Source organism: Bubalus kerabau, chromosome 18, assembly GCF_029407905.1.
Source record: "Bubalus kerabau isolate K-KA32 ecotype Philippines breed swamp buffalo chromosome 18, PCC_UOA_SB_1v2, whole genome shotgun sequence".
NCBI classification, from domain to species: domain Eukaryota; kingdom Metazoa; phylum Chordata; class Mammalia; order Artiodactyla; family Bovidae; genus Bubalus; species Bubalus kerabau.
In genome coordinates, this window is record NC_073641.1 from 24,939,346 (window position 1) to 24,963,458 (window position 24,113).

At 41.5% G+C, this 24,113-nt stretch overlaps 1 protein-coding gene and 1 long non-coding RNA gene across 2 annotated transcripts in view; one reads left to right on the plus strand and one right to left on the minus strand.

The window, feature by feature from the left end:
- ANKRD55 (ankyrin repeat domain 55) overlaps positions 1-24,113 on the plus strand; it is a 108,766-nt gene that overhangs the window by 37,870 nt on the left and 46,783 nt on the right. The window contains exons 3-5 of the mRNA XM_055554903.1: positions 1,352-1,482; positions 4,538-4,647; positions 17,002-17,062. Of these exons, the coding sequence (XP_055410878.1) occupies positions 1,352-1,482; positions 4,538-4,647; positions 17,002-17,062 (302 nt within the window). The remainder of the gene's footprint in view (positions 1-1,351; positions 1,483-4,537; positions 4,648-17,001; positions 17,063-24,113) is intronic.
- LOC129633120 (uncharacterized) lies at positions 14,949-22,969 on the minus strand. Its single transcript, XR_008704900.1, has 2 exons — positions 22,818-22,969; positions 14,949-15,098 (listed from the first exon to the last, which is right to left on the minus strand). It is a non-coding gene; the product is annotated as an uncharacterized LOC129633120 (long non-coding RNA).

Below are 24,113 nucleotides of genomic sequence, written 5' to 3' on the forward strand. Positions count from 1 at the left end.
AGGGTCTAAAAATACATAATTTATATTAGGCTGGCTAAAAAGTTCCTTCGGTTTTTAAATAAAAACTCTCTTATGTATTTTCTGCTGACTAATTCCAGACACTTTTCATCTAGTGCTGTTTTCAGTCGGTCTATTTGAGAGCAATAGAAAGCGAAAGTCAAGTCACTCAGTCATGTCCGACTCTTTGCAACTCCATGGACTGTAGCCTACCAGGCTCCTCAGTCCATGGAATTTTCCAGGCAAGAGTACTGGAGTGGGTTGCCATTTCCTTCTCCAGGAGATCTTGCCAACCCAGGGATCAAACCCAGATCTCCCATATTGCAGGCAGACACTTTACCATCTGAGCCACCAGGGAAGCCCTGGGAGCATTAGTTGGAATTAATTGTTTGGTTTTTCCAGGAGCTCATAATAGAGGACGTCCTTCCTATCCCACCATATACATGTCACCTTCTTTGGAAGAAGACCAGCCTGTGGTGTGGTTGGTGGTGGTTCATTTCACTTGTCCCACAATCTTTTATGCTCCCACATTATTGTACAGAATCCACTTGTCATTACCCATCACAATTTGCTTCAAAAACAAAATGTTTTTGTTATGTTTAAGTAGAGAATCACATGCAGAAATATGGTCAAAAGTGTTTTTTTGCTTAACTTATGTGGAATCCAAACATCAAAGTGATTAACATAACCAAGTAGGTGCAAATGATTTTCCATACTTGATTTGGATATTTTGATATATCAGCTACCTTCTGTGTGGTATATAATGTTGATAGTTCTCAGTTAATGTCTTGGTTTCATCGTTATCAGCTTCAACTGGTCTACCCAACTGTGGAATATCATCCAGCAAGAAATCTCCAGCATGAAACTTCACAAAATACTTTTGACATGTTTGATCAGTCACAGCACCTTTCCCATACACTGCACAAATCTTTTTTTGAGTTTCAGTTGCGCTTTTATCTTTGTTGAAATAATAAAGCATAATATGCCGAAAATGTTGTTTTTTTCTTCCATCTTCAATATTAAAATAGCTACAAAAATTCACCAATTTTGATAATTTTTTTAAATGCACGCTGATGTGACAGCTATCACAGTACAGCCAAACAATTTGTTTAGAATGAAGTTAGAAACAAGTAAGCACTACTAGAGACAGCTTATAGAAAAAAAAAACAAAAAACTTTTGGCCAACCCAGTATAAATGCAGCAAGAATCATCATCTCTCTTCAACTCAACAGCTGAATTTGTGTTGAGGGTAGTTCATCTGCAAAGAGCATAATAAATGAACAGGCAAATAAAGTTGACTCATAAATTTCACAAGTCAAACATTTTTAAAAGCTGTTGAAATGTCTCATTCCAGGATGTACACCCTTAATGCATGCGGTTTCTGGACGTCAAGTGGACACAGTGAAGCTGCTGTTGAAGATGGGAGCCAATATTAACACACAGGATGCTTATGGCCGCACGAGTCTCTGCCTGGCAACCTATCTGGTACCAGCTGTATCTGTGGCGGGTGTGAAGGAGTGGGGTGGACTAGATGTATTGTTACGGGGCCCCCACTTGCAGAAGAGCGATCTTCAATTTGTGCAGCTGGTCAATAGAAATAGAAGTTAAGAAATTTTGCCTTAATCATCTCCAGCATTTATATAATCACTTAGAATTGGTAGCATGGATTTAAGTCATTTTGGATCTTCCTAATAAGCCTTTAGGAGCTTCTCTGGTGGCTCAGTGGTAAAAAAAAAAAAAAAAAAAAAAAATCCGCCTGTCAATGCAGGAGATGCAGGATTGATCCATGGGTAGGGAGAAGCAAATGGCAACCCACTCCAGTACTCTTGCCTAGAGAATCCCATGGACAGAGGAGCCTGACGGGTGACAGGCTATAGTCCATGGGGTTGCAAAAGAGTCAGACGTGACTAAGCAACTAAACAACAACAGACAACAAGCAAACAGAATACACTGAAATCAAGGCACACTTCTAAAATTCAAAATTTCACATTTCTTGGGCTAGATAGCCACTTAAGAGACAGGGAAGAAGTTCTCTAGATCACGGTGAGGTGAGCAGTGAGCTTAGCGAGTTGCCACCGATGCATACTACTCTTTCTGGGAACACATTCTACGGGGTTGCATGGGAAAGTATGCCTGCATGACAGCACGGCATTACCCTCTACTGTTGACACCACCTCTGTTGGAAGCCCAAGGCAGGGCCCCTCACTGGCTCTTCTGAGTTTCCCTGGAGGTGAGAATAGACAGCGTCTTAGCGATTACACTGTGAAGCCCACCGCTCTCTCTGGCAATGTTTGAATTAAAGTATTAAAGAGAAATTTGACAAAGGGAACATTCAGAAATTGTCTCAGTCACAGAGTCAAACTCGATATACAAATAAACTTACCATAGAGGTGTAGTCCTAGGCAAATTTCTTCACCTCTTTATGCCTCTTTCCTCATTTGTAAAATGTAGTAAAAATAATACCCTAAGTTGGTCACAATTGAAGGAGAACCACATGCAGTCACCCAGCACATAGTAGTACAAAACCCAGTTTTTTGGTTCTAAATAATGACCGTGAGATTCAGATGTAGTCAATAGTTTTCTGATTTCTTTTCTGAGGAAGAAAAAAAGAAAACCACATACATAGTTCCACGAAATGTTGCAAAATGATAAAAATGCTTAAAAGCCTCCTCCATCAGAAGATTTGTTTTTCAAAAGCTATAAAACTTTAGCAACTCTAAAATTTGGCAACCCTGAAATTTGTCCAGTATGCTTTTCTTTTGGTCTCCTGCTCATATTTTTCCTTTTAATCAGAGAACTTGATGATTTAGGCATTAGGAATTAAAACCAGATTTAATATCTTAGTAAACTATGACTCAAGGCTGAAAACTATTTGCCTCTATTTAACACTCAGATATTATTGGTCAGCTCTACAAAGCCATATTCAATCTTAGAACCTATGAATTTTACTGTGTTTTGTTGAAAGTTTTTTTTTTTCTAGACTTTTCAGAACTGAAAGGTCTTATCATTATCTTTCTTTCTTTTCCATGCATTTAGTAACATTTTTATTACTACCAGTATTGCAAGGGAAAATATTCAGTAATCTTTCTCTTGTTACTGGGTAATCTTGAGGCTTAACTATACAAGAATGGAATAAAGCAGGGAAAGAAATAGAGTTTTATTATATTATTATTCATAATCATAACTGAATTTACTTATAAGCTTATTTATAATTAGGTGGGAAACCCAAGTGATTCTGGATGAATGTTGGAGGTAGTCTCCTTGGCATGTGAGCCAAGCTCAGTTATCAGCAGGGTTGGGTCAGTTACTTAAAGTATTAATGAACAGAAAGGAAGGACTAGCCTGCAGTTATATTTTCCCTTTGAAATCAGAGGGAGAGTGGAGAAATGACCCAATTTTAAGTGCTAACCAAGGAGGAATCACGCATCAGATGTGGCAATATCAGGTCTCAATCTGGTGAATTTGTAGGCAACAGAGTTCACAGGATGGGTCTCAGGGAATTCAAAGGTGGATAAAACAACAATAGGGAACACCACATAAGAGGGTGCTGTAATAGATCCATATTCAAGAGCAGAAAGGGCAGTCAGTGGCTGGCAGGGCCCCAGCCATTGGAGTAGAGCTCAGTTTAGAATTCTAGGGATCAGAAAAGAGGCTGACTAGAGTAACAAAGATATTATCTTTGGGGTTTCTAGAAAGAGAACTTGGAAAAGAGGATGAAGGGCCATATTTCAGATATAGGTGAACTGAGGCATAGAGTGAAGTCTGGGACATAAAGACTTAGGGACTTCTGTGGTGGTCCAGTGGTTAAGAATCCTCCTGCCAAATCAGGGGACACAGATTCAATCCCTGGTGTGGGAAGATTCCACGTGCTGATGGGCAACTAAGCCCATGAACCACAACTGCTGAGTCCAAGCTCCACCACCACTGCTGAAGCCCTCCCACTCTGGACCCCATGCTCCACAGCAAGAGAAGCCACCTCACTGAGAAGCCTGCACACTGTAGCTAGAGAGTAGCCCCCACTCGCTGCAACTAGAGAAGCCCTTGTGCAGCAACAGAGACCCAGGGAAGCCAAAAATAAATACATTAAATTAAATAATGACATAGGAGCCCAGTTTTGAAATCGGACAATGGCATCCAGTTTTGGAATTAGCATGATTTGGAGTTAAGCCCAAAAGTGTCTAGAGTTGACTAATCATCCTCATCACTTGCTACCTTTGGCTCTGGAAACTGAGTATAAAAGGGGAATGAATCTCAGCGAGTGGCCCTAGAATTGGGGAGACAGAGGCAGAAGACTCTAGGGTCCATCTGCCCCTGACAGGAAAATGTCCTCCAGAAAACTCAAGAATCCACACCTCAAGACCTTCAGTCCTCTGCTGTCTGAATGGGAGGTATGGGCCTTAACCAACCACTTCAGGTCAAATAGAATATGTTTTTAGCCAAACCAAAAGAAGAGAGGGAAAGAAAACTGGAGAAAGTTTGTTGGACTCTGTTACTATGTCATGCGGGATTGTGTTATATAACATTGCTTTTGCTCTTCCAGGGATGGCTGGAGGGCTGTGTGAGTCTACTCAGAAATGGTGCCAAGCACAATATCCCAGATAAAAATGGCCGTCTGCCACTGCACGCTGCCACCGCTGAGCCCGATGTGAGGTACGTCTGTAGCCAGGTTCACACGACATTCAAATCGGGATGCATCCAAGTTGGATTAGAAGCTCACCTAATCCAACCCTTGTAGCAAATAAAAACAAAATCTATCCATTTCTTTGGTATTTGCAGCACACAGGACCACATCTCAGTGAATCAAAATAGCCTGGAATAATCTCAACTCTAATATCACTCTCAATTTGACTTCGATAAAACCCTTTTCTCCTAGTCTCTGATTTAATAAGAAATGCTATGTGTTACCATCTGAATTTGTATATTCATTCACTCAGTCAGCCAATGATTAATTCAATATTTATTGCATGCTTAGAGTGCTTATTATGGACCAAGCATTGCTCTAGGCCCTAGATTTCCACTTGAGCAAGACAGTGGCTCTGGCTTCACAGATCTTACTTTTGGGTGAAGGAGTTAAGTGACACACTAGCAAACAAATAAATAGTATAATTTCAAGTAGTGATGAGGGCTATGACGGAAATCAAACAAGGTAAGAGAACGTTACTGCCTGAACTCAGAGTCATGCCAACATTTAAGGGCGGTGTCAGCTACAAATTGGCACTTGTCACTGGGACTTGCCATCTATCTCTGGGTATTTCCCAACTGGCACTAGTGATAAAGAATCCACCTGCCAATGTAGGAGATGCAAAAGATGAGGGTTTTATCCCTGGGTCAGGAAGATCCCCTGGAGTAGGAAATGGCAACTCGCTTCAGTATTCTTGCCTAGAAAATTCCATGGACAGAGGGGCCTGGTGGGCTACAGTCCATGGGGTCACAAAGAGTTGGACATGACTGAGCGATTGAGCACACATCTACCTCTATAAAGATTAAATCATGTGCTGCTATAGCTGCTGATTTTCAAATCCCACCCCCACCCCTCTCCCACCCACCCCTTACCTCCCCACAACCAGGAAAGGAGTTCAGGAGTCCAGAGCAGAAATGAGACATGTGCTCAGGGGAAAACTGGCAGAACAGGTCTTCAGATGGTTAGATATTTTCAGGAGCCAATGTTATGAGCCCAGTTCTTATACCTCCTCATATCTAGAAAAGCACTAAAATCCTCCATGGTGATGACTGCTCCTTGTGACTAGCAAAAGCTTCATGAGACTGGAATAAACCTTCTGGAAAAATGAGCACTGGACTGCATATATTCTCCCCTCCCCAAAATCTTGTATATACGCTGACCTTCCCCGCTTCTTTTCTGGAGTAGTTTCTCAGAGCTACCTGAGTTCTCCCCAGCTGCAGTCCTCATTTGGCCCCCAAATAAAACTTAATTCACAAGTCTCATGTTGTGCATTTTTTTAAGTCAACAGCTGGAAGGAGGCAAAGATCCAGGAAAGGAGACTGAGAGGGCAGGGGGAAACCAGTGGGTTAGCAGGAAAACCAGGAGTGTGTGATCCTGGAGGCCATGCAAAGGAAAGTCCTCAAATAGTTACTTTCTTGTAAGATGATTGTGCAACAAAGGAAAAAGCTTTGCCGGACAGTCCTCTGTACTGAGTGGCCTGGATCCCCAATCCTTCAAAAGCCCCTCCTAGCAGCTTGATAACAAAGTTTCCCAGTATGGAATCAGCAACACTCCAGGCAGTTCCTGAACCTTTGCTGACAGAGCAGACCTCTGACAGGAATTTCTTATCCCAGAGCTAGGCAGTGGCCAGCATCGCAGGGGCTGCCTTCTGCTGCCTCCTCCACACCCCGTGTCCAGAAGTAAACTGAAGCCTGTGGGAGTTGAGGAGACCAAGGCCCCTTCCAGGTTGAGAGGTGATAGGGTTTCTTCATTTCAGTCTGGTTTACACTAAAGTAAGAGGACTTGGGAAATTCCAGGACTATTCCCAATCAAGTCTTGCCTCTTATTATCATTGGATCATATCCAGCAATAATAAAAAACTAAGATTTACTCAAAGCCCAACAAAACAAGGAAGTTTAGAGAAGAAACAGCAAGCCCAGAGCTAACAATCTGTGGACATCAGAAAAAGATGACTACCTTTTGATGAAAAAAGAATGACTTTTCCAGACAACCCACAAAAATATTTAGTCACAAAAAAACTGTTTTCCCAAGAGTGTGTGTGTTAATCACATCTGACTCTGCGACCCCATGGACTGTAGACCGCCAGGCTCCTCTGTCAATGGGATTTTTCAGGCAAGAATACTGGATTGTGTAGCCATTCCCTTCTCCAGGGGATATTTCCCAAACAGGGATCGAACCCCGGGTCTCCTGCATTGCAAGCAGATTCTTTACCATCTGAGCCATCATTTTAAAGACTACTCTGCATTGATTTACTCCACTTAGGTGCCTTTTACCTACCTCACTCAGAGCAGTCATTTCAAAATCTGCATAACTAATTTTGGAAAATGAACACCTGCTTTAGTTATGGTAATCATAGCTGTTGTAAAAAATAAAACCCAAGTCTTCAGTTTTTGGTTTGTTTTTTTTTTTTTTTTTGGCTGTGCTGGGTCTCTATTGTTGCACATAAACTTTCTCTAGTTGAGGTGAGCAGGGACTACACTCTAGTTGCGGTTCAGGGCTTGTTGTCATAGTGGTTCCTCTTGTTTCGGAGGATAAGCTCTAAGATATAGGCTCAGTAGTTGTGGCTCATGGGCTTAGTTGCTCTGCGATATGTGGAATGTTCCTGGACCAGAGATCGAACCCATGTCCCCTGCTTTGGCAGGTGGATTCTTAACCACTAGACCACCAGGGAAAGGGAAAGGGAAAGTGTTGGTGGCTCAGTTGTGTCCAATTCTTTGCGACTCCATGGACTGCAGCCCACCAGGCTCCTCTGTCCATGGAATTCTCCAGGCAAGCATACTGGAGTGGGTTGCCATTTCCTACTCCGGGGGATCTTCCTGACCCAGGGATTGAACCTGGGACTCCTACATTATAGGCAGATTCTTTACCATCTGAGCCACCATAGAAGCCTTGCTGCTGCTGCTGCTAAGTCGCTTCAGTCGTGTCCGACTCTGTACAACTCCATAGACGGAAGCCAACCAGGCTCCTCCGTCCCTGGGATTCTCCAGGAAAGAACACTGGAGTGGGTTGCCATTTCCTTCTCCAATGCATGAAAGTAAAAAGTGAAAGCATTTTAACATAATATAAGTTTATTCCAATGTAGGTTTCCTGGACTGGGAGCAGGGGAGGTGGCTCCCCTCCACAGATGATTCAGAGATGCCAGCTTGTGGCTTCATTATTTCCTAGGATCACAGAATCCTTTTGTTCAGCCTGCAGACAGGGTAAGAGGAGAGTAGACAAGCCTCACTTATTTCTTTAAAATCTCAGTCTGTAAATGACACAGTTCACTTCTGCTCACATTCCATTAATAAGGATGAGTCATTCGGCCAGAAGGAGCGCTAGGGAACATAGTCCCTGACCAAGAAAGAATCCACATCCTGGCAATGACTCCAATCCAAGAAAGGGGGACAAGAATTTTGGTGAGAAGCTGGCTCTGCCATTTAACTATTGCACCTGATGCGTGAACTAAGCCTTTGCATCAAAATCCTCAATTTGGTCAATAGAGTAGGCTTATCATCTGAAATCACTGCAATAATATATTCAAATACAATCTAAGCATACTTCCTCTTTTGTGGATTTGTCAGACTAGTTCTTATTATGCCTCTAGACTCTCTAGGACTTACATTACATCACTGTAATTGGGAGAACACAGAGCTGTGGTTTCCCCTTCTCATGAAACTGTCCCAAATGACCCAGTCACCACTTTTGGAAGAGCTGAAGCCAAAAAAATAAAATTCTCTTTGTACTAATGATATAGTTTTATTGTCCTAGATGGGCAGTTTGCTGATTCTGGAAGATAAAATCTGCTTTAATTATGGTAATGCTAGCTGCTGTAAGTAGTAAAACCCAAAGGGTAAGATTAAATGTTCCAAAACCAAAATTAGCATTTCTGATAAATGTTATCCAAAAATGAATTGGGTTAAAACTTAACAACTGTTGAGAGAAGAAAATTTTACAATGTAAGAGTTGTGAATTAAGTTTTATTTGGGGCAAAATGAGGACTATAGCCCAGGAGATAGCATTTCAGATAGCTCTGAGATACTACTGCAAAGAGGTAGAGGGAAGGTCAGTGTCTATGTGATTTTGGTGAAGGGGGAGTATATACATTAACCACGTATTTTTGTAGGTTACTGCAAGTCACGAGAAGCAGTTGTTACCATGAAAGATTTTAGTGCTTTTCTAGATATGAAGAGATGTAAGAATTGAGCTCATAAAACCTTCTTCTGAAAATATCTAACTCCATGAAGCCCTGTTCTGCCAGTTTTTTTTTTTTTTTTTCCCAGAGCACGGGGTGGCTCATTCCTGATCTCCACCCTGAACCCCTTTCAGGGGGTTAAGTCAGCATTCTCAGCAGTTTGGACTGAATCTTTGTAGAGGAAGATGGCCAAGGGCCAACCTTTAGTTTTGTACAATTGATATAACAAATCAGCTGACTTTGTTACCTAGAGAACATTTCAAAACTAGCTTGATTGAAAGGATTTCTTATGGAATTACATTACTTAAAACTAGATACTTTTATCATTGTTTTATTGAGAAATCTTATGGCTGTGGCAGAGTTTGATAACATCTGCTTTAAATGTTTCAAGGCAAAACTAACCAAGCCAAAGAACTTGGGCTTGAACATAGCCCAAGAACATAGCCCATTTATGTATCTGCTTGAACTCAGAATCACTTTCTAAGAAAAAATCTTAGTCTGCCTTACAGGCATCTTTTAATTCTAAAATCATAATGCAGAAGGGAGTGACCTTCCATTAAGTCATATAAATCTATTCAACTATTTAATTTTCTAAATGGACACAGCTTTAGGCCAGCTTGTCTGACCACTGAAGCATAGAGGTCTATAGTTATAACAAGCATAATGATGACAAGCAGCACTGATTATTTATCATGTTCTGAGCAAAATTCTGAGCACTTTCTATGTGCTATCTCATCGAACCTTTACCACACCTCTGCTGCTGCTGCTGCTAAGTCACTTCAGTCGTGTCTGACTCTGTGCGACCCCATAGACGGCAGCCTACCAGGCTCCCCCATCCCTGGGATTCTCCAGGCAAGAACACTGGAGTGGGTTGCCATTTCCTTCTCCAATGCATGAAAGTGAAAAGTCTAAGTGAAGTTGTTCAGTCGTGTCCGACTCTTAGCAACCCCATGGACTGCAGCCTACCAGGCTCCTCCACCCATGGGATTTTCCAGGCAAAAGTACTGGAGTGGGGTGTGATTGCCTTCTCCATTACCACACCTCTATGTGATAGGTAATATTTCTATCCCCATTTTACAGAGAAAACTAAGGCATCAAGAAGACAACTAATTGCCTAGTGCATGTGTGAAGATAAGTAACCTGCCCAGTGGGTCTGCCGTGCTCCTGGAGTCCACTGCTGTGGATCCTGTTGAATTCATTTTAATGGCCACACTTTGTCATTAAGCCCTCAGTCTACCCCAGAAGCCTTATGCGAAATAGTCTTATGGGATTTCCCTGGTAGTCCAGTAAATAAGACTCCACTCTTCCAGTGCAGGAGACACAGGTTCAATCCTCGGTACAAAAAGTTCTGCATACCATGTAGTCAAAACAAAAAAAAGAAACAGCCTTACAGAACTCCTTATTGTCTGATTGTCAGGAAATATTTTGTTCATTACAGTGTCCAAAAACAATCTTTTCTGAAAAACCACACAAGAAAAATTTCTACTAAAGGAGGAATTCCTGTGCTTCTTCCGATGAATTATTTTTACTATGTGGACACTGTGACTTACGATCAGGTTTCTCTCTTTATATATTTAGAAAACTCAAAACCCAATTTGTGTCTCACCTCTGGCATGCACATAGGACCATAATTATGTGTGCTTTATCCTGCCCTCGTTTTCTCTCTGCCTACTTTCTTCTTGTGATCTTGTCTTACTATATGTATCTGAAAACCACCTACAATCCTTTTTTTGGATGGAGGTAAAGGGTGGGCAGGAGTGCCAGCCCGGGCATCAGACTGGCTGAGGATGAATCTGGCTCCATTTCACAGACACTATTATCTTGGGCAAGTTAACATATTAAGGTCCAGCTTTCTGTTTTAGAAAGTAGGAGTAATACAGTACTTACCTCCTAGGTAAGGAGGCAGAAGTAAATGAGAAAATATGTGAGAAAGCACTGAGCAGCATCAACTGTCAGTGTTCACTGAGCGTTAGCGACGATGATGAGGGTGAGGATATTGATGATGATGATGGAAGACAGAAATAAAAAGGTGTAATTGATAGCACTAAAACATGAAATCCTGATACCGCCACTTACCAGCCTTCACCCTGGCCTTTTCCACCTTAGCACACACAGGTCCACAAAAAATACAACCACACAGGTACATGTACACACAGTCCTGTACTCACTGACATGAGCACACGTTTCCTGTGAAGTTCATCAGGGTATGAACAGCACTCCCGTTTGTTTTCACCTTGGGACGTAGAGCATTGCAAGATTTCAGAACCCAGTGGACATTAAACTCAACCATTAGCTCCTGTGAAACTCCCTTCTCTGCCTTTGTCAGTGTACATGAATGCATATTTTCCCTCTAATCATAAGCATATGTGCTGGCCACATTGTGGACTTGTACTCAGGTACTCAGACTCCTTTTAAAATCTACTCACCCCTAGATTTCCAAACAGCACACACTCCTTCCACTCGGTGCTTGCTGGAGACTATTTAGGGTGAAGTCTCAAACTGAAGCAGCTTGTAAACTAGCCAAGGGGACACTTCAATTAGCCCTTTGCCTCCAGAGAGATTTTGGTTCTCTGATGGAACCAACTCGCTAGCAAACCAACCAGTCAATGTGCAGCCTTAGCTAAGCGATAGCTCAGTGGGGAATCTAAGCTCCTGCAGGAAGGAAGGACCTATAATTAAGAACACGAGGGCACGCTGGATGGACAAAAGCAAAGGAGCACAAGTTTCATCTCATGAGTCCCCTTCCTGCTTTGAATACTCCACTTCTCAGCAGGTCTGAATTTTCTCCCTTTCAGCTCCCCATGGCTCTTCTTGCTTCCTTGGCTAGGACATTCAGAGGGCGCCGACGTGAAAGAAGGGCCATGATCATTAACAAAGCTGCAAAGAGCATGCAGTTCTGTTTGTACAACGTTGTGCATGCTAGAGTTGGAAGGCAAGCAGCAATTTCCTCTGAAAGCAGTCACAGGGCTCTCTGAAAGTTATTTTCATCGTCTCCATGGTTACCAGCAGATTTTTTTTTTTTTTTTCTTGCCAAAGTGCCGGCAGCTCTGCCTCTTTTTATTCTCTTGATTGCAGCTAGAGGGAGGAAGGAAATCATTTCTTTGGGGTCCTGCTCTCTAGTTTCGAGATGATGCATCCTAATCTGCAGTGGCTATTTCACGGCAGCTTACTCCCACCACTGGGCAGATTCCCAGACAGGAGAGCAGACGGCAGCCTTGGGGACCCTTTTCCTCAGTCATCCCCAGGCTGAGCCAGCTTCAGGACTGTGAGCCCAAGGGCCAGCAAAACAGAGAAGCTCCAGGAGACAAGCCTCCCTTCTTTTCAGGATACTTCCTACTGAGCTCTCCCTGGCCAACCAATCACCTCATGGCAATCAGGGGACCCCAAGATATAAGGGGTAGGACCTTTTTGTAATAAGAAATCAATCATTATATAGAATTTATTATAGTATATAAAGTCCATTCTAAGAGCCTTATGGGCATTGACTCATTTACAGTTACAACAGATCTTTAGAAAAGAGGTGTTATGTTTATTTTGCAGGTAGGAAAATGTGCGCACTGAGAGTTTCCTAACGAGTCCAAGGTCTGGCTGATTGGTGAGGGAGCAGGGGATCTCACAGAGGCAGTCTGGCCCCAGCCTCTGTGCTCTCGTCACCCCCACTCTGCCTGTCTGCTGGGACCTGGGTCTGCTGTCCTGACAGCTGGGAGGAGGTGGGCCTGATGCTGTGGCTGGAGATCTGAGAGATGGACAGAGTTTTAGCTAGTGGTAATAGATGGACTTGGGGGTTATGGGATAAATACTCCTGGGTCAGCTTTGCACATAACAGGAGCGCTAAGAAAACAAAACTAAGAGGTCTGCAAGCCCACTGGTCATTAAGACAGATGTGGGACAAGTGTCTTGCAGACTGCCTCTGAACCACGGAACAGTATAGAAGCACCAGGCTGAAACCAGACACCTGGGTTCTGTCCAAGCTGGATAACCAAGGCAATGTGTGCTGGCCTTGGCAAGCAATGTAGTGCACTGGGTCATTTGTTCTCATAAAATGGGAGAGAGAGAGAGAATACTCATCTATAAATTTGTACCAGCTTTAAGACTGATGAGTCGTAGTGACTTAGGAATCAAATGGAAGCAAGCAGAATACATTTGCATATATCACTCAGAGTCATGACAGGGAAAACATGAAATAGGGATGACTAAGAAAGTTTAATGAAAGGCTATTTGAAATTAGGGCTTCCCTAGTGACTCAGATGATAAAGAATCTGCCTGCAATGCAGGAAACCCAGGTTCAATCCTTGGGTTGGGAAGATCCCTTGGAGAAGCGAATGGTGTATTCTTGCCTGGAGAATTCCATGAACAGAGGAGCCTGGCTGGACACGACTGAGTGAGTAACACATTTGAAATCAACTAACAAGAGATGGTGACAATCTCCACCCCTCTCTCCTCCTAACGCAGGAAAATTTTTCATCCTGAGCTCACAAGAGGTGAGGAAGGAAGCTCTTACTGGAAACTGTGCTGTGGTTGTAATTGGAGTGCAGGAGAGGGGCCACCTGGCAGGAGCCCAGGCCTTTTGTAGAGGAAAAACAGTCCTTGTCAGAAAGGGAAGTGGCTCCTCTCCTTCCTCCTGCAGGTTCTCCCACTGACCAAACCCAATGGAAGTCAGAGGGCAGGAGACCTGCATGATGACATTGTTGGAGGTCAGCCTTCAAAGCAGGAATCTGCAGGGCAGAGGCTGGATCTGACAGGCAAACAGAAATATCCAGAATAGGGCTCACCCCATGATCTTTGGAGGCTCACCCAGGATGTGAGAAGAGTTCTTGATCTCCCCACCCCCATTCCCATCAGAGTTCACTTCCCCCAATGTGATCACACTGCTCTGGAGCAGCCCCAGAAAAGCCTGTCTCACTGCAGATGATCTCAGTCTGCTTAGGGTCAGCCAAGGATAACCAGACTGGACACAACTGACCTCCTGTTCCCTCTCACTCTCCTTCACTCAGCACTTACACCAGATGTACCCTAGACATCAGACCAGGGCCATCAATGAGACACAGAGAGAGAGAGGAAGGGAAGAGAAGAGAGAGGAAGGGAAGAGAAGAGAGAGCAAGGGAGGGGAGGAGAAAGGAGGAGAGAGAAAGAGAAAAAGAAAGAGAGAAAGAAAGATAGTCACCAGTTACCCTCCCCTCATAAAGAAGCTGTAAAGGAAAACATAAAAAACAATGTTAACCATAATGCAATTATTTTTGTAGCATCTTCCCACCTGATGGAAGAATTCTAGAATTCAGAAAGGATATGGCACATTTATTTTATCAATATAGTAAAGTAAAATAATAATAATAATAAAGGTACAGATATATTCACTCATAAAAAAAATAATAAAAATAAATGTGCCATTTTCAGTCATAGCCACTGTTCCTTTAAAATCTGTACTAGGATCTGTATACTTTAAAATCTGTATACTTTACACCTGTTGCATTATTTAACTCTCACCACCACCATCACTGTTATTATCCTTTTTACAGCAGTGAGGACCAGAAGCTCAGAAAGGTCATAGAGTGGTGAAACCAGATTTAAATCGCAGCATTGTCCTGGCTCCCCCAAAACAGTGATAAGACTAGATTTAACACAAGGAGCCCAGTCCGTTGCTCTGTGATGACCTAGAGGGGTGGGTGGGGGGAGGGAAGGAGACTCAAAAGGGAGGGAATATATGTATAATTATGGCTGATTTACATTGTTTTAGAGCAGAAACCAACACAACACTGTAAAAATTAAAAAAGAAAAAAAGCCAACCACCACTTAAGCTTCCTGTTTATATCACCCTCACTGAAGAAGTCTATCCCCATGTAAGTACTCTTTGTCATGAATGTAGCATGATCAATCCCTCTGATCCGTATTAAGCAATTTAATACTTAGGACCTTAGGTGTAACCTAAGCTGAGCAACGATGAAAATCTGATTCAGCAGAAAAACAAGCCATTTTATTCTTCAAATAATTCTTCCAAAATAATTACTGAATTTTTTAATTGTTTCCACAGAGACAACTGTTTATTGTCTTGGTGAGTTTGGTTTGCTGTTGGGATGATCGTAACAAAGTACCACAGGCTGGGTGGCTTAAACAACAGAAATTTATTTTTTCACAGCTCTGAAGACTGGTAGTCCAATATCAAAGTGCCAATAGGTTTGGTTTCCTCTGAGACTCTCTCCTTGGCTTTCAATTACCATCCTCTTGCTGTCTCTCCAAATGGTCATTCCACTGCAAAAGTGAAGTGAAAGTGTTAGTCACTCAGTCATGTCCAATTCTTTGGGACCCTATGGACTGTAGCCTGCCAGGCTGCTCTGTCCATAGGATTCCAGGCAAAAATACTGGAGTGGGTGACCATTCCCTTCTCCAGAGGATCCTCCCAAACCAGGGATCAAACCTGGGTCTCTTGCATTGCAGGCAGATTCTTTACCATCTAAGCCACCAGGGAAGCCCACCACTAATCAAATGGGATTAGGGCCCACTGGAATCATCCTTCGTTTTAACTTGTATGTGTGTGTGTGTGTATGTGTGTGTTAGTTGCTCAGCTGTGTCTGACTCTTTTGAACCCGTGGACTATATGGAATTCACCAGGCGAGAGTACTGGAGTGGATTCCCATTTTCTCCTGCAGAGGATCTTCCTGAACCAAGGACTGAACCCAGGTCTCCTGCATTGCAGGTGGATTCTTTACCATCTGAGCCACCGGGGAAGCCCCCATTTTAGCTACCTCTTTAAAGGCTCTGTCTCCAAATACAGTCACATTTTAGAGCACTGGGGGCCGTGGAGGGGCTTCCCAAATAGCACTAGTGGTAAAGAACCTGCCTGCCTATGCAAGAGACACAACAGACTCAGGTTCCATCCCTGGGTCAGGAAGATCCCCTGGAGGAGGGCATGGCAACCCACTCCAGTATTCTTGCCTGGACAATTCCATGGACTGGGGAGCCTGGTGGGCTACAGTCCATAGGGTGACAAAGAGTCGGACACAACTAAGGCAGCTGAGCATGCACACACACTAGGTTAGAGCTTTAACATATAAATTGGGGGGCTGGGGACACAACTCTATGACAATGAATATTCATTGATTAATTCGTTCAGCATCTTCCTCAGTAGTTTCCAAATTTGATTGTTTACAAGAATTTCCTGAACAGTTTATTTAAACAGTAGAAGCCGGGCTTCTCTCCAGACCTACTGAGTCAGAAACCTTGAATATACAACCCAGGTATTTGTGGTTTTTAAAAAATCTCCTCAGGGAATTCTGAGATGGAGCCTGGGCTAAAACTTCCAGGGTTAAGTATTCTAGAAATAACATTGTGCTCCAGGCATGCCTAAAATGCTGTCTGCATATTAACTCATTTAATCCTCACCCTGAGCTATAATGTAGGCACTTTCATTCCCCCCATTTTACAGATGAGGATGCATAAGCACAGAGAAGTTAAGTTACTTGCCTGTGGTCACAGAGTTGGTCAGTGTCAGAACTGGAATGTGAACCCAGGCAGTCTGGCTCCAGAGTCTGGGCTCCTAAGTACTAAACTCAATTGCTTCTCTCCCACAGATGGAGTGTTAACCTCAGTCAACCGAGTATGTGGCCCAAATGGGATAAGAATTTGAACTCGGGAATCATCAGCAGTTGTTTCACACTGATAACTACGACTGCATGCTTAGATATTTTGTGTTTTAGAAAGAATAAGCAAAATTGTAAATGCTGACTGCCTCCAGGTATAACCTATACATTTAGAAGGTATGACACAGGTTCCAAGTGGTGAAGCAGTTTGAAAGCACTTGAAGTTTATGCAAAATGAATAAAGAATAAGCACTAGAGAACTTTGCTTCTTAGAGTGAACACAAAGGGATACAGGTCTGGTGAATAAGGTAAGCCTGAGGATTTGCTTTCTGCATTCCCTTTCACTCTTCAGAAGCACTAAGATAGGGAGGAAGGGAGAGAAGAGACAGAGGTCTTCCTCCTACCTGCCTTCCTGGGCCTTCTTACCTATCACCCTGGCTTCTTTCCTATAGATCTCTCCCCTGGTAAATGCAAAGGGCATCTGGTCATTTGGAGGGCTTCAGCAGATTGTATTTCTAGTGTCATGTTCTCATACAGGTTCTGTTCTTTAAAGCCACTTCTGTTTTTCTTTACAGGCTCCTAACAGTCCTGGTGCAACAGTCAAACCTCAATGAGATTAATCACCAGGACAATGAGGTGAGCCTGCCCTTGCAAGGAATGGTTGGACATTGTGCAGGTCTGAGTAGGAAGAAGGGTTTTCTGAACCACAGAGCTTCCTCTCTTAAAGGTGCAAGGAGGAGATGGAGCAGATTTGTGTTTCTACCCTGAGAAGGAAGCCTGTGTCTCTATTATTAATTCTCAGGCAGAAATTTATCCCACTGCGGATAGCTTTTAATCGGGTAGGATTTATTGCATTAAGTATTTAAGCATTTATCTACCACTGAGATTTTATAATTTCCCTTTGGACATTGAAAAATAAATATTGCTCTTTCCTGTCTTCTCGAGAACCAAAAATTTCGATGGCTGCTGATGCTGTCTCTTTGAGTGGAAGACGACAGATAGATAATAACTCTAGGCTCCCTGATCCAGAAGCCACACTATTAATGCCAATGATCACAGCTGCTGTTTCCTTTACGCTGCAAGGCAAGCCTGTGCCAGGTGTCCAAGAAGACAGAGCAACACTCTCAACAAAGTTCCTGAGGGAGGGTACATCAGACCAGGCAGAGCTGCCCCAGAGACACTGAGGGGCTTGTATCTATTTAACTCTTTAAAAAAAAAAAAAAAAAACAGGGCTGGTTTTTATTAGCCAGGTTAATTTCTTTAACCAGCTTATTAAAACGGATTTAAATATCTGATTTTTAATGGAATTTTTAAATGTAAACTTAATTTGACTTTACTAAGAATGTCTGATAACTTTAAGAAAGCCTGATAGTATTGAAAACGTATATGCCCCAAAATGTGAAATAACTCTGTTTTCAAGGAGACCGGCTGGCTATAGACAGAGTGGGAGGGAGCTCCCTAACAGGGACTGGGCCCCTACCTCGTATTTCTCCTGGGCTGCACCTCTTGTCTTCCTTGAGCCTTTGAATCAAATGCCTCCTTCCAACTGGCTTGGCATTAATGAGCACATCAAAAGTCCCTACTTCACAGTCTGGGTCTGAGGATGGACACCTCTCTGACTTGGTGGTCACATGCTGCTTTCACCTACCCCTTGTCTTCAGTAGTTTAAAACAAAACCCCACATGAGAGAATATTGCACTGTTTTAAACTTCTGCTTTAAAAACGAGAACCAGAGATGAGAAAGTGCCCTTCGTGTGAAAGCAGGGAGCCTGGGGGCTTGCAGTCTGTGTCAGCTGATTAAGAACTTCTAGACTTGGGGCAACTTGCCAACCACTTCTTACACCTTCAGCTTCTTCCTTCACCCCCACCCCACACTGGGACTTATTAAATGAAAGGGGGCAAATTCAGTCATTTACACCCTAAAGTTAAATTTCTCTTAAAGATATCCAACTGTGTCCCCAACTCAATGGAGCTGAACATCCCCTAGCAAAGTGACAGTTCCCTATTTTTCCCCACCCTGGGAGGCCCCTGGCTGGTTGGTGAGAATGAAAGGAGACAGAGATCTTTCTAACAGTGGTAGTTGTAACACTTTTCAGACAATATGTGGTTAATATTGGAAAAGTCTGTAGTTCCTTTTTGTGCAAAGCAACCTCTCAGAGAAGACTCCTCTTGGTCTTTCACCAGCATTGGACCTATTGGCTTTTTTGAGCAGATGCCTCAACAAGGACACTTGCCTTCCGTGTCATAGCTTCCTCTTCACACCATATCACAGCGTGTCTGAAACCCATCTGAATCCAACTACTAATGCTTGCCTGTGTTTTTCTTTAGTATATATATTGCTGTGTGTGCATGTTAGTCGCTCAGTCATGTCTAACTGTTTATGATCCTATGGACTGTAGCCTTCCATGCTCCTCTGTCTATGGAATTCTCCAGGCAAGAATACTGGAGTGGGTTGCCACTCCCTTCTCCAAGGGATCTTCCCAACCCAGGGATCAAACGTGGGTCTCCTGCATTGCAGGCTTTATTATCTGAGCCACCAGGGAAGCCCATATATATTGCTGGTGTGAGCCAATCCATATAAATTTGCAAGGGCTAATTTGCTCTTTGCCATTGGGAAATAAGGAACACAGCCCAGGCTTTCCTTTCCATTTATTACCTTGGTAGAGTTCCTGCATTTGGCTTCTCAGTGTTCTGAATAAGCAGTCACCTTCGGCCCCACCCCCACCCCATAATCACTTTTCCAATGAGTTCCAAGTATAGTCTCCATTATATATGAAGGAGTAACAGTTAAAACACACACACTCTACATCTGTTAAACAGCAGGAAGTGAAACAGCAAAGGCAAAAGAAATCAGGGAAAAGGTAAGCTAGTGCTGGCGAAGCATTATGGCTTCCTGATGACAAGAGGAAAGAGCAAGACATATCCCCTACGGAGTTTGAATAAAATTATTTCCCAAGAATAACTAAAGGACTCCCAAGCTTGTCACAATAATGCTTAAAGATTAAATGATCAATTAATAGAAATCTAACTTAATTGAGACAGACTGTTAACTGAAACTAAAGAATGGAGAGAGGGAGAGAAGGAAAAAAAATGTTTTCTGCAGCCATCCTCTAATTGCTCGTGTAAAACAAAACATAATATGTACCACCTTATATCAGAGATGACTCTCACTCTAGAGGCTATCCTGTTCGGAGCTCAGTGAATTGAAACATTTTTTGTACTATTAGTTTTTACTTGAATAAGTAATACATGAACACATTTGCTTCTTAAAAAGTTAAATATTACAAGTAATACTAGAAGTCCTTGATTACTTCTACCCTACCACCTTGGCCCCCAGGTAATTGTTCTTTTGTGTGTGTATATATATATATAGTATGTATATACATGCTTTCTCAATCTTTTGTATGTATTACCACATCTTCTTAATCCAGTCATCTATTGATAGGAACTCAGTTACTTCCATGTCTTGGCTATTGTAAAAAAATACTGCTATGAACATTGGGGTGCATGTGTCATTTCAAATAAGTGTTTTTGTTTTTTCTGGATATATATACCCAGGAATGGAGCTACTGGATCATATGGTAGTTCTATTATTAGTTTTTTAAGGACCCTCCATACTGTTTTCTGTAGTAGCCGCACCAATTTACACTCCCACCAACAGTGTACGAGGGTTCCCTATTTTAATTTTTAGTATGCATGTGTGGTTGTTCTTCAAAACAACTGCATCAATTTATAGCTCCACTCATAGTGTAAAACGTGCTTACCACTGTTTTCTTTTGTTGGATTTTCTTATTATTGTTTTAATTTGCATTTCCCTAATAGCCAATGAAAATGAGCATAATTTCATAGGTACAGTGGGCATTTTTAGATCTTCTGTGAATTGCCTGTTTATTTAGATCCTTTGTCCATTCCCCTTTTCTTACATATTCATAGGAGTATTTTTTTTTTGACCACACCACACGGTTTTCAGGATCTTAGTTTACCAACCAGGGATCAAACCTGTACCCTCTGCAGTGGAAGCGCAGAGTCTTAACCTTTGGACTGCCGAGGAAGTTCCCATAGGAGTTTATTTTATATTCTGACCAATCCTTTGTCTGCTATTGAATTGAAATGTTTTTTCATAGTCTATTCTTTATTTTAGAACTGTTTGTGATGTCTTCTCCTCTGCATACATTTTAAAATATGATATAATCAAGATGATCGTTCTTGTCCATTATTGTTTTTGTTTTTGGTATCCTTTTTAAAGGCCTTTCCTACCCCTAGGGACATAACTACATCATGCTAAATTTTCTTTTAGTTTGTTACGAGATTTTTTTTTTTAATATGTGGTTTCATTTCTGAACTCTGTTCTCATTCCAACAATCTATTTGTTTTTCTTGTTTCATTAACCACACTGCTTAATTATAAAGTGACTTGTTTGGAAGCTATCCACACTGCAGGATTTAACACTGTGGGAAAGGCACCCTGGGTCAGATGGCCAGATGTCCTGTGCCTTTGTTCTTTGGGACCTCAGGGGAATCTCTGACAAAGAGAGGGGCTTGTCTGTTGCAGCCACAGAGAATTAAGTTGCTAAATTCCTGGAATCTAACCTCTCCTGCTTTCGTTTTAGCTCTGACAGGAAGAGCACCCCATGAAGAGGGACTATAAAATATTGGCATCTGCATTAGAATTTTGAATGCGTTTATCCAGAAAAGCATTGTTATGTATGGTATTTAAAATAGATAGTTGATCCTATATTAATGCACATTCTGGTATAAGTAGATTTTTATGAATGGCCTGACAATCCAAACTTACATTACAATAGCACTCGCAGAAAATAAATCCAAGTTGCAAAAACAGATGTGAATCTTTGGATATAATTCTTAGCAATAAAATCTAATTACAACATTCCCAGGATTCAAGCACAAGCAGGGACTGTTTGTTAAAAAAGGCAAAATCAATAGAAACAGTCCCTGATTTTAGAAATCTTTTTGCTCTACAGCTGGCAGAAGGTAAAATAATAAAGTCAAAAAAATTTAATGCACCAGAATTTTTATTCTAAAAATGAACACCTTAACAAACAGAGGCTGGTGCTACTTAGGAGCTCTCACTTCCTCTCTCCTCAGACCCTCCTTTCCCCATAAGGTCCTAGAGGCAGATCATGTATTTTTTTATCTCTATATCCCTACAATCTAGTTCAGTAACTTGCACATAGTAGAGTGTCCCCAAAATATATATTTAGATAAAGAATTAAATTATTAAATTCAAGAAATAGGCATATGATTTTATTTTATTGTCCTTTCCCTCTGTTGTGTTGACTCAACTCAATGAATGACTCATTTTATTTACCAGATTTGACTCCCTGTGACTTTTCATTATTTCCAAATCTACTCTCAAAAAAATAAGATTTTATATCATTTGAGAGCTTCAAAAATGTATTGTAGATTTTAGGGCAGGAGTCCTTGTCCATTTTCACGACATGGACACATCTGGCATACTGGAGAAGGCTGAGGATCCCTTCTCAGAAAAATGTTTGAAGTTACATAATATAAAATACATAGCATTACAAAAAATTATATTGAAAAACAGATACCAAAATATTTTAAAGAAGAAATTTCCAATATTTACATGCAAGCTTTTTTTGCTAATGCCTTACTAATCTTTGTGATCTATAATTGTAAGTTTTTACCCACATAAATTTGAAGAAAACTGCTTTCATTACTGCATTTCTTATCTTGTTTTAGAAGTTCTTTTAGACTCTTTTAAATTATATCCTTTATTCCAGTTTTTTGTACACAGAAGACCCTCTGTAACTTTTGTGAGGGGTAGTCACAAAATTAATAGTATGTGAATATAAAAATGTCAAACAGAGCTAAACTGGACTTCTGTGAACTTCTAGATCCTTCAAATGACCTAGAATTGTTTTGCTGATCTTGCAAACATCTGCTAGAATTCTATTGCCCGGTGCACCAAGATGCGGGATGAACAAAGCAGCCAGCCACATCACACGTTTCTCTCTCTGTGCCTTTTAGCATCTGCAAGAGCTGGTCTAAAAGTGCAGTTCTGAAACAGAAAACTACTAAACACTGAATCAGATTTCTGCTTCATAAAGCACAAAAGTTACAGTGGTTTTGGAAAAAAAGAAAAAAGTTCTGAGAAGACGATAGGACTTAAAAGCCCTTAACTGAAATGTTGGTGGCACAAGCTCAAGGCACAGAATTACTCATGTGCACCAGAGTGTGTTCCAAAGCCAGCCGGCCATGCACACAACGGCTATCACACACAGCTGTTTCTATCAACAATCTCTAAATGGCTCCTAAGTCAACAAAAACTTCACATCTCCCTCCAAAACTTTCTAGAGAGCTATGTTCTTAAATGAACGTAAGTTATTCTTCACTCAGAGCCAGCATACCTTCTTTTTCAAAGAAGTAGAATTCTACTGTCACCAGGGCCATCTGGGTATGTGTTGCAACATATCTTCCAGAGACTCCTAGACTTTCAGCTCTCAGATTCTTTGAAGGCCCAGTTGGGTCCTCAATGAGGGGTGCCATGCTTTAGACACAGGTGGCTGGCTTGCATTAAACAGACTCTGGTGTTTTATACTCCCTGTGAATCCAAGGAAACATGGATAACCTGCGATTCACTGATTAACTCTTCCTGTGAACATTTCTCAAATACATACCATGTGCTTGGGTATATCAGTAGTGAATAAGCCACAGCCTCTGCCATTAAAGTGCATCACAGCTAAATCTTAATTCTTGTCACAGCTCAGGGCAGACACCAATTGCCAAGCTGGAAGTCTGCCCCTTAAATGGCCACCAGTCTTGACATAACACAACTACGATGTGCTAGCAGTGTTAAAAAAGCTGAAAGAAGGAGGACACAGTTGTAGAAAACAGTTCCTGAACAAAGTGTGTTGTGCAATACAAAGAGTTGCATTTGAGCTGATTTTGAAAGTTTTGGTTTTCATATTACTAACTCTAAGAGGGTGTATTTTTATTTCTCATTAGCCCAACTGAAAACAATAGCAACAGGAAATTTCTCTCAACTTGAATGAATGTTTGAAGGCTGTTTGTATTGTAATATAAATATACAACATATTTATATTATATATTATAATGTATTATTATTTACAGACTAATGGAGTAATTCAAGTCTTGACTTGGGGCCACTCAGAGGATCAACAGTGATTTATAACACTGATCCCAAATTCCAAGGTAGAGGATGGGTGGGAGGGATTTTATATATATATAAATATATAAAATATATATAATATATATATATTTTTTTTCAATAGCTTATTAAACTAAATATTTGCCAGCTGCACTTTCAGAAGAAAACTAGAAGTGATGCCAAATGAAATAAATAATAATACAGGGTGGCAACCCTTATGCTTGAGAATCACCATTCTAAAAAGTGAGAAGATCCCAAATCCAGCTAAAATCATAAAGAAAAAAAATTTTCCAGTATCTGAGCTCATTTCCAAAATGAAATCTACTCGCTTGATGTGTGGAACAAGCAATTTCCTCCAGAGTGGGAGGGACCCCAATTTGAATCCCAACCTGTCTTATACCCAGTCAGTGACCTTAGGGAAATCATTTACCCTGTGTTTCAGTTTCCTCACCTGTAAAATGAGTCTAAAAATATCTGTCTCTCAGGATGGTTGTAAAGATTCAGTGAAGTGAATGAACTTGGCAGCAAGTAGGTA